Genomic DNA, 10,736 nt, shown 5'->3' with positions numbered 1-10,736 from the left:
AGGCCCTCAAGCAGTGGTGCAGATGTTTGGCAGCTGCCTCATCCCTCCGTCTGCCCCTCCGGTCCCGGCACCTCTTAAACACCGAGCTTAAATGGAACGCTCCCGACCCCTTGGTGCGACTCTGCGCTCCGCCGGCGGAGGGGCTCTGAGCTGGCTCCTGTGGGCCACTCCATTGAGGGGACTTTTCCAGCTCTGCGGTTACATTTTCGGGGCTCTAAAGTTTGACTTTTGTCGGCCGGGTCAAGAGTTTCATCTGAGACAACTTCTGATTTCAGACCGGGGAGGCGGGGCGAGGAGGCTGAATGTGTCTGCACTAGTCTGGGCTGCCTTTCCTGACTATTTCATGTGACTGCTCCGCTCTTTCAAGGGCGTCCATTCTCCTCCCAGCGACCCTTGGCCACGGCTTGCAGCCTGAGAGCTTGCGCAGCCTGCCGCTACTCATCCTGTATATCTAATCCCCTGTTTGGTTTTAAATGGCCTTTCAGCAGTAGCCTGTAACATGTAAACATTTCTATCCGGTGCCCCAGATAGAATCAGCTAATGGCCGCAGGTGTTTACATTACAGCAGTTTCTGATGGGGGTGGAGGGGGGGAGTGAGGGGTGGGGACATGAAAGGGTCCTAGTTCCTGTTCTGACTATATGTCTTTCTCTTTCTCCCACTTTCTTTTCCTCCCCCTGTCTCTCTCCGTCTCATTGTCTTGGGTCTGTCCTCCTTCTTCCCTTATCCTTGCTGCAAGGTTGGTGAGGTCAACCCCCCACCCCCACCACCCTGGGTTTTGCTCCTCCCGCAACCCCTCCTTCACCCACAGTCCTTGGCTCAGCTTATGCCCAGAGAGGGGCTGACAATCCTGCACAGGACAATGGGAACAGACCCCCCTTTGTTGGGCCTCCATGGGCCTGATGACAGTCACAGTAAACAGTGGGCACAGGCTGAGGCCAGGCCGGGTGAGCGGCACCAAGGGGCCTCTGACGAGGAGAACTAAAGCAGTGAAGGCGAACAAACTGTGTTTGGATCAACGCACACAGATGAATGCGGCTCACGCATTCCCGTATGAAGTCAGACATATAGCGAAGCCAACGTTGACAATAACGTCGCCAAATGTGCGCAATCAAATTGAGGTTAACCCTGTCCGCCCTTATCACTGACTATGCACGGCCGTTCCTCAACTACCTGGGCTGACAATATGTTTTGTTTTGTTTTTTTAATAGAAATGGTAAGTTCTAAACTGACTGCCTCTTACTAAAACCTGGTAACAAAAAAAAAGAAACAAGTACCTTGGCTCAAATTTCCAATATCTTAGCTTTTCGAGTGCAGCGCACAGTTCCAACTATCAAAACGAATCTGCAAAAATACATATCACCACACTCGCTCGTTTGGGTGGAGTTTCAGAGAAGAACACAAGAGCGCTGGAAAGAACTCGTAGGGATTCTTACATATCTGAAAAAACACAAAAATCTGGCACACAAAAATGCTTAAATTCAATTTCTCTTCGTTAATGCGTAGCTAAGAATGGGCGCTTCCCTCCAGAAGCCTGGTTATCTTTATTTAGGAGCTCAAAGCATGCGGTCAGAGGTCAGATTAATATTTATTTCATGTGTTGCCTCAGAGAGCAGCAGGCAGCGGTCCTTTGAAGACCGGTGTACGCTGAGAGGTGGATGAAGTTCAGTGGGGAGGGGGTCTCACCGTGCGGGCCCACAGAAAATACATGAAAACGTTTTCCAAGGTAAAGTGACCCTCAAATGAAACAGCATGGGGTCGGGGTGCGAGGACAGGAGAGGGTGGAGGTTCATTTTTTCTCCTTCTCCACCCTTCCCGCTTGCCTGTCCTGTTCGCCCGTGTGTACGATTTTTGGTGGTACCCCATTGTGTGAGCTGGGGAAAAAAAAAAAAAAAACAGTGGCCTGTTAAAACAGGCGGACCAGGTGGAGCTGAGGTATTGCAAACGTTCCCCTCCTGGTGTCTCCCACTTCCAGGGGCCTCACGAACATATGAGGCACAGCTGTGAGACTGCAGAAACAGAGAGGGGGTGGGTGTATGAAACAGCTACAGACACTTCATTTCATACACGGAAGCTGATATGATTTCTTTTCTTTTTCTTTTTTTTTTTGCATACATAGGCATCTTGTGCCTACGCCGGTCGAACTACTGGAATGGAATGGAATGGAATCTCATATATCCACCGGGTAAAGAGCCGACGGAACGCATGAACAAAACCTTAGCCATTCACATTCATTGGTCTTTCACATACAGGCAGACCAATCGAAATTGTTCAGCCAGGTTTAGCCATGTCCTTATAGTTCAAGGTTTCCCATTGGCGTAAGGATCTGCGTGATCGGGCTGACAGCCACTTCCTCTGTTTCTTTTTCATCACCCTCTGGGGCTTTAAGGTGACCTAGCAGGCAGTTACTTCCCATTTCCGTTATGGGCGAAAGGAAGCTGACTGGTAACAGAATCCTGGACCAACACAAGTCTGACTGAAAATGCTTTGCACCGGTTGGAGGTTGGTAAGATAGATGGAAATGATTTTAGGGATGAAATCTGAGAGATCCCGTTGATGGCAAGGTCGTGCCTATGATAAATAAATGTGTAGTGTGAACTAGTTTTGTCAACATCTAATCTCCGCATGGCAGCCAAAACATTGTGCAAAGATTGCAAAGAAGACAAATTGTTCCTAATAAAATTCCCCACCCTAGCATCACTCAGTAGCTTCTTTCGCCTGCATCCAGGCACTCCGTGTCTGTGCACAGCCAGTTATGGCACGCGGGAACACAAGATAAGCCCGGATGTGATTTATTGCTTTCAGCAGTCAAGCGAGACCCATCAGCCAGAGGTGGTGCCACCAACAGTCGGAGATACCGTCCTCGTTTAAGCTTTCAATAGTGCCTGGTTCAGCCTAGCTTATCCACAGCAGGATGTTATCAGTCAGACACACTGTCACTTGTGTCATTTGAGGCTTGACACTAAGCTGGTCCCTCTGCCCAGCCACATATTTATCAGCATCCATTACTGAAGTGTGAGCACCTGATAAAGACCTGGCCAGTGCTGGGCAGAAGCTCTATTTAGATTGTTGTCTCCACAGAGCTTTGCCCCTTTGGCTCTTGTTCTCATCACTCTGTGATTCTGTATTGGGCTGTCAATCAGGGAGGATCCTGGGTGTTCCGTCAGCTCCTCTTCAGGGAACGCTGGTCTGAGAAGCCATTAGAGTGGAGGCAGTGGAGTGACCCGGGCCAAAAGCTGATGAGAAACAGAGGAGCAGGAGAGCCAGAGGTAGAAACGGAGGAGGGGGCAGAGGAGCAGGAGGTGGATGGGCTGAACTATGTGGATTGTGAAGGGAGGGCAGCTCTGTTTTCTATTTGTGAGGATTAGGTTGACAGATCTGTATTTAGTTTCTTTGGGCCTCTAGCTGCAGCTAATCCCCCTCACCTGCAGTGAGTGCCCCTGCTCTCTTTCCTCTGACCCTGCAGCCCCCTACCTCCCCCGGGTTCCCCCCTCCCAGCCCAGCACAAACACTCGTCCCGAGACAAGCACATGACTCGTTGCACTCTGTCTCCTCAGGTTAGGGCCTCACACTCGACGCAAATCTCTCCCGGGCCAAAGGCACAGCGGGGGTCTTAGCCTTTCGGGAAAAGAAAGGGGAAAAGACCCTCATAACCTGTGGTCTTCCCCGTACGTTTTTGTCGGTCCGGCTGACAGGTTGTCCCTCATCACTTAGAGATAGCAATTACTAAGAAATTAAGAGCCATTACTACGGAAGCAGCTTGTCAAAGCCACTCAGGGAAAGGGGGGCCTTTGGTAAAGCTGCACATTAGGAAATATTCAGGGTCAGGTCAGAGGCACAGACCTCTTTTCTTTAGATCCTGGCTCCCACACACTTACCGGGTCTTCACACCAAAAGACTGCAGTGCCTACGCAAACACACACAGCATGCCTGCTAGAAGGTGGGGACTCGGGATGACCTAACAGTTGAAGTATCTAAGTACATTTCTTATTTTTTAGAGGCAAGTGACATGACTGCAAGATGATGCAACACGGAGGATGACACAGGATTTCTAGGGCGTTGCATTTGCTCATCAAATTTGTTGTATTGTGTGAAATGTAAAACAGATGCTATTGATAATAATAAAAAAGAATCCAAAACATTTTCACCTTACGGCGCTTTAAAAACATACACTGGCCAGGACCAAAATCCCTTCCACATGGCTGTCACAGCTACGTCTTGACCTTCACATCCATCCATCTCAGCCACTTGACTGATTATGCCAAAGATGCAAAAATGGTTGTTGTTTTTTTTTGTGTGTGTGTGTGTGCTCTACAGCCACAGTATATTATCTTCTGTTCTAACATCACCACAGGCAAAAACAGAAATGCATAGTGGAGACACACCTTTGTACAAGTAGCGGCAAGCTCCAGTAAAGTGGCTTATAAGCAAGTGCCAGAAAAGGTGCTAATGGGTATTTTTGCTTAACACCACCAGCATAGGACGACTGCCTAACAGCAATGAGGTGCCAAATGGCCCACACGTGTTCAAGAATGTTTTTGAAGCATTGGAAGCTGATAAATATGGAGCATATCTACAGGCTGTCGAGTGAGACCAGTGGCCCACAACTCAACAGGTACTTTATGCCTGCCTTACGTTTGATTTATTTTTGTTTTCCATAAGTAATTTTAAAAAAATGTCTCAATGTGTGAATATTCAGTAACCACATAAGTGAAGTAAAATGTGTCACCAAGTCACATTCAAAAAAAGCTGCACCATGATTAAAAAAAAAAAAAAAAAAAAAAAAAAAAAAGTACATAGTGGTACTTTCTTTATGTACTTTTCATATAGCAAATACCTGCTTTCTTTATGTACTTTTCATAAAGCAAATACCTGTTTTGAGTCATTTGCATCATTATGGTACTATCACTGACCAAATTACCTGTGGAATGTCAAACAGGTGTTTAGAGCATTCCACAATTTCCCTGCTCTGTTCCCTGTCCCAGCTTGTCCCAAGCAGGCGTCTTCAATGCAGGCACTTATCTTTTTAGTCTGCAGAGTGAGCATAGCATGCATTTTACAAAGAAAAGTTGCTTCAAATGTGCTGTTTTTTTTTTGTTTGTTTTTTTTTTTTAACTACAATGTCACGTCATCTGTTCATCATCACATCACATCACTGTTGTGAAAAGGGCTTTATTTTTCTTCTTCTTCTTCTTCTTCTTCTTCTTTTTCTTCTTCTTCTCCTTCTTCTTCTTCTTCTTCTTCTTCGACGACGACGTTGTGTCACACACTTCTTTTCAGATAACTATTTGAATACAGAGTTAAAATAAAAAAAGATTATGGCTTCTTTTAGGGCAGATATGTTTTCAGAAATAGACAAGCTGCGCGGAAAGCTGCTTGATAGTTCGGAAGTCATAGCTGACCGCCCGCTTTCAGAGGAAGTCATTAGCCAGTAAGCGAGCAGCTTTCTGTACGCGTTAGTTTGTTTCCCATGGCGATTGTGCCAATGACCTAAGGCGGAGCAGTTACTGGCATGTACTTTCGCAATTGTCTGGTGAATATGTGTGTCAGTATAGTGTGAAAACAGCCCGTCATTTTCACAATGAAGGACATAGAAACGTACGGCTTTTTTTTTCTTTTTTCTTTTTTTTTTGTTTAGCTCACTAGCTAATTCTCGCGAGGCGTTTTCAGTCATAGTACCACGCGAGTTATCTTAAGTGTGAGCTGCTCGGTTCATATGAAAGCTTGTGGTTATTTGTATACCTTAGTAGGATATGATAAATAGATTTGTTGACAAAGCTAAAGTGGTTCTGTAAATACAGACAGTAATATTGGATGTCATTTTTGTTGTTTCTGTTGTTTAAAACCATTATTTTCCCTCCGTCATCTCCAGAACTGACGTTCTGAGACGCATCGAAAACATCATTCTTGGAATAGTAACGAGCCTGTCCAAAGACGAGGCTCCCGTCCTCGCGCTTCCTAACAGATCCAGCTGGGTCAATGTCAGGTAATGCGACTTAAACAGGCCATAACATCTGAAGTGTTTCTCTCTCCCGTTGAACACTGGTGCCTTTTCACACACAAACTGCATTTATTCCATGCGAGGCATCTGGCCTTTTCAAGATAAACATGAGCTTTTCGTGTTATGTAAAGAAACAAACATTTACTTGAGAGGGTTAGGTTTTTGTTTTTTTTTTTAGAAGGCCAGACCACACAGGGTGACTAGATTGCTGTTAAATTTAAAGAGGAAATACACTCTTCAAGCCTGTCCGAAATGATGTTTAAACAACATGCATGGGCAACTGGGTACAGGAAAAAAAACACAGAAGTGCGGTTCCAAGTGATTGAAGTTAAATGGCTTTAATTGTGACTTGACTGCATCTTTTCTCCGAGCAGAACAAAACAGGCAGTCTGGCCTCACTTTTTGCACCACACTTTGCCAGTGGCCACAGGCTTAAATCGCATTCTGACTCAGCCTTTTGAAAGATTAACCTCGATGGGGAAGTTAAGCGGGAGGCTTTGCAGATGTAGTCCTCAGGCTGTGGGGAATTTTGGAGGGCTGCAGGTGTTGATACAGAGGTCCCAGAGTTGTCTTTCTGGATTTCCATGTGATTTACCTTCTTTCCGCCAATGTGCTCTCAGTTTTGACTGTGCCATCGGGCTTCAGATGACTCCGGGAGGTTCTGTCACCACCATCAGGAGCGACTGTGCCGCGTCCGTCAATAAGTTCGGTGAGTGAATGGAAACAGAGCTCTTTTGCGTTGGGTTTTTTTTTCTCTCGCTCTTTCTCTGAGTGAGCATTTGTCAACCCAAACAAATGTTCAACTGGACTATTTGTCACGTGACTTTCATTTGTGTTTATTGTAACCATATAAATAAACTGCACCGGCAGCCACAGTAAATGTCAAGATGATTGATAGGTGAAGGAAGTCTTCAAGGTATTGGTTTACCTCAAAGAAGGAAATGAGTGTGACTTTTTATTTTAACTTTTTTTTTTTTTTTTTAAATCTGAGTTGCTCGTGAGTGTGTTTTAGTTTCCACTGTTTTATGTACGTTCCTGTGTTTTTCAAGCTCAAATTGTGAAGATTCTCCAGATCATCTACAGACTTGTGCAGAGTGACTCATATGCGACCAAGAGGTTATTTATCGCTTTCCAAATCATACTCTCAAATTAAATGTTTGAACGGATGAAGTTCTTTCTTTACGCAGCAGTAACGTCGGCTTTCCTTCGTCTGTATCTGTAAGATTTTATCTCTGTTTAAAATTGTGCTTTTTCCAGAGACATATATTATAATAATACGCAGCTGTTTGGGTCCCAAAAAACAGTTGACAGTATAGTGGATGACATCTCGTGTCTGCTAAAGGTTTCTCGTAGATCTTTACATGTGGTGAGTGTCAGTGCAGTGCTTTGTGCTGTGGAAACAACATTACAGTTGAGTCGCCTCACTTCGTTTCTACCTCACCAGCAGGCCTCATCCAAGGGGTTGATCTCAGGTGACCTGTGCTACATGGAGGAGGATGGCACAAGGATCGACTGTCGCTCCAGCTCTGCGGCAAGTTTTCCGAGCAACTTGAACACTCTCTGTGTTAATGTGATGACAAATCCACTGCAGCAACCTGAGATGTAAAACCTCACAGGCAAACAGTACTAAAATTAGGGATATTACTGAGTATATGCCTGTCCAACTTCTATGTTCCAGCAGATAAAATCATAACATTGACATTTACACACCATATACGTTCCTATCTCTTCTACATAAAATCTACAGAATCACAATCTTGGATTTGTTTATACTGAGTGGCAAAAATCGGTTCAGTAATTGAATGTTTGCTAACAACGCATCGTTGTCATTTCAGGCAGTTGCTGTCTCGTCAAACATTGGCGGGATCAGAAATATCCCTCGTCTTTCCTCTCAGCTCTTTATATTTCAATACATCAACCTGTGTGTCATTGTTCGTGCTGGGCTGACGCTGTGCGCTCCTTAATCAGTGCGCAGATATTGCCTCCTCTGCTAAATTTGTCCTGATCGTGGAGAAGGATGCAACGTTCCAGAGGCTGCTGGATGATGACTTCTGCGCAAAGCTGTCTCCCTGCATCATAATTACAGTGTGGGCGGGCAGAATTTGAATCCCGTCCCTCAAAATACCGTCTCTTGCAAGAAAAAGAAGAAAAAAAGAGAGGCCACTGTTAACCGGAAATCATGATGTCTTTTGTCGCTCAGGGTAAAGGCATCCCGGACGTGAACAGCAGGCTGATGGTGAGGAAGCTGTGGGACACGCTGCGCGTCCCTGTCTTCGCTCTGGTGGACGCCGACCCGCATGGTACACATTAAGTGTCTGGTTGCACACAAGTCTTGCCTCTTCACCACGCGTGCTTCACATATTTCCGCACGTTTAACGACTCTCTTTTCATCTCGGCACGCACGCCGACCCCCCGCTGTGCTGGCAGATGTTCGCACCTGTCTGTTACGTCACGCCGCCTCGTCTGGCTGTGATTTCCGTTCGTCGTGATCACGTCCACGCGAGATGGCTCAATCGCCATCAGGACCCATAGCTCAGACCCCCCACGCCCCACCTCCACACCCTAAATTTTGTGGCGAGACACACATGTCGTGCCTTATCTTAAGCTGTGTTACACATTTAGCAAGATAATTGAGATAATTGGTCCAGTGTGCCAGCGATCCTGATGCCGGCCTTTTCTTCTTGTTTCATTTCAGGGATTGAGATCATGTGTATCTACAAGTATGGATCAGTGGTGAGTCTTAGCTCGCGAGACGTTCACATGCTTTAAATTATCCGTTCTGACCTACGCACTGCTTCTTAGAGATTATGTTAGCATTCCACCTATATTGATAGGAAATAGCTTAACCAATCCCGCTTGATCGTTAACCTTAATGGTGAGCATGTTTTTTTGCGTAAAGTCAATATTGCGCTCGATGTTTTTGATCAAGTGCGCATTCACGCTGGGCACAACTAAGCATTTTTTTGTTTATGCGTGTGGCTTTGCCTTGGCGTCTCTGTGTGCTTGTGTGCACTTTTTTCCCCCGCAGGCCATGTCTTTTGAGGCCCGCAGTCTGACCGTCCCCAGCATCATGTGGCTGGGCCTCCTTCCCTCTGACCTCCAGAGGTTTGGAATCAACATTCGCTACTTCCTATTTCCTCCTCCTGCCCCTTAATTGGAATTATATTCTGGGGACGTTGAGATTGTTTGTTTTGGTTTCTGTTGCCGTTGCTCTCACTTCTTTTTTTTTTTTCTTTTTTTTTTCTCCCTCCCAAGCAACTGCATCTGAAAGTGTATTGACTTTTAAGTATATGTCCCTAAAGACAATTTTAGGCTCGTATGGCCCCTGACATGCATTCTCTTACAGTTTGTGCAGTTTGCTTCTTATGTCTCCCTCTAAATTTACTCAGTGTAAATCTGTTCAAAACTTTGTGAAAATGAACAGCATGGACGAAAGAGTGTCCTTGACTCACAACTAGCTGTTTTTGCTCATTTTCGTTTACATGACCCGTGTGCGATGGCACTGTTGCATTTTTCAGGCTGCGTGTTCCAGAAGACACTCTGATCCCCCTGACAAAGACCGATGAGAGCAAACTGAGCAGCCTCCTGAGAAGGCCATACTTAACCCACCAACCAAACTGGAAGAATGAGGTGAGCGATGGGGAGGGGGAAAAGCCCTAGGGTGGAGTGAAATGTGAAATTGCAGGAATGAGGTAAGAGTTAGGTTGGAATAATATTTTGGGACAATTTCATTTTCATAGTCTTCTGTTCCTGGTTGTGATCAAACATTATGTACATGTGAATCTGTTCTATTTAACCAGGAACAAATGTGTGATGTGATTGGATCAGTGTGTGTGTGTGTTTTTTTAGCCTGTACCATGTGAATCCTGAATAGTGAGCATATGATGCCGGTAAAAAGACATTACTTTGAAGGTATTTTGGTTACAATTACACCCATTTGACCCACCATGCTAAATTCATCCGAGTGCACTTGTTCACAATGCCAACATTTTAAAGTTGCCAGATGTTTGGGGTTTCAACATTTTTCTTTTATGTAATGTAAGAGGGGTTTGTTGCTCTGTGGTACTAAACATAACGGGAGAAAACTGCTGATTTATGCGTCTCAGTGTTCTTTCTTCTCTCTCTCTTTTCTTGCAATAAAAAGGAAGGTGTTTTTTTTTGCTCTATTAACAGATTGAAATGATGCAACAAAATAAGGTGAAGGCTGAAATACAGTCACTGGCAGCCATCTCTCCCGATTTCCTCACAAGCATCTACCTGCCCAACAAACTGCGTTATGGAGGCTGGGTTTGAGTATAGTGCTGCCACCTGGTGGAGTAACAAGTGAACTGATGAAGAATTTATATATATGTATGTATAATATATATATATATATATATATATATATATATATATATATATATATATATATATATATGTATGTAAAAAGTTTCTGTTCAACTCTTTGAATAGCTTATGGTGTTTTGTTGATTCGGTCAATCTGCCAATACCGTATTTATTAGTTAATGTTTGTTGTGCTTAGAAAATTTATTGAATGTTTGTTTTTTTACTCAATTTCCAATTGTATTTAGTCCATTGCATTTACTTTACGCCTGCTGCCCGTTTTCCACCTCGATCTGTGAGTTCCCTCTAGCGGCAGAACAATCAAACTGCAGCATTGTCAGTCATTTGATGCCTTCTTTGCCATTTATTATTATTTAGAAAATACACATTATTCTATCTTTGTCTTTATTGCTT

At 44.6% G+C, this 10,736-nt stretch overlaps 1 protein-coding gene and 1 long non-coding RNA gene across 2 annotated transcripts; both read left to right on the top strand.

The window, feature by feature from the left end:
* The first annotated feature begins 203 nt into the window (after positions 1-203).
* On the top strand, positions 204-4,763 carry LOC142898799 (uncharacterized). The gene is made up of 3 exons (XR_012928646.1): positions 204-2,183; positions 2,388-2,500; positions 4,475-4,763. It is a non-coding gene; the product is annotated as an uncharacterized LOC142898799 (long non-coding RNA).
* A 491-nt stretch (positions 4,764-5,254) lies between these two features.
* spo11 (SPO11 initiator of meiotic double stranded breaks) lies at positions 5,255-10,353 on the top strand. Its single transcript, XM_076042183.1, has 13 exons — positions 5,255-5,429; positions 5,871-5,984; positions 6,620-6,708; positions 7,049-7,115; positions 7,257-7,365; positions 7,444-7,534; positions 7,839-7,880; positions 7,975-8,084; positions 8,200-8,299; positions 8,695-8,732; positions 9,028-9,104; positions 9,518-9,629; positions 10,173-10,353. The coding sequence occupies exons 1-13, from the start codon at positions 5,317-5,319 to the stop codon at positions 10,290-10,292; spliced, it is 1,182 nt and encodes a 393-aa protein (XP_075898298.1). The 5' UTR covers positions 5,255-5,316; the 3' UTR covers positions 10,293-10,353.
* Positions 10,354-10,736: the final 383 nt, after the last annotated feature.

This window comes from Nelusetta ayraudi, unplaced genomic scaffold (assembly GCF_046127955.1).
Source record: "Nelusetta ayraudi isolate G7.1 ecotype Tasmania unplaced genomic scaffold, CSIRO-AGI_Nayr_v1 ptg000070l, whole genome shotgun sequence".
NCBI lineage: Eukaryota > Metazoa > Chordata > Actinopteri > Tetraodontiformes > Monacanthidae > Nelusetta > Nelusetta ayraudi.
Note: the sequence above shows the minus strand (reverse complement) of the source record. Positions and strands in the feature narration are given on the sequence as shown.

Bases quoted from the DNA above. Each gene is read 5' to 3' on its own strand.
- spo11 (XM_076042183.1), top strand. From the start codon at position 5,317: ATGGCTTCTTTTAGGGCAGATATGTTTTCAGAAATAGACAAGCTGCGC. The intron at 5,430-5,870 runs GTAAGCGAGCAG...CGTCATCTCCAG, and splicing joins TCAGAGGAAGTCATTAGCCA to AACTGACGTTCTGAGACGCA. The intron at 9,630-10,172 runs GTGAGCGATGGG...CTCTATTAACAG, and splicing joins AACCAAACTGGAAGAATGAG to ATTGAAATGATGCAACAAAA.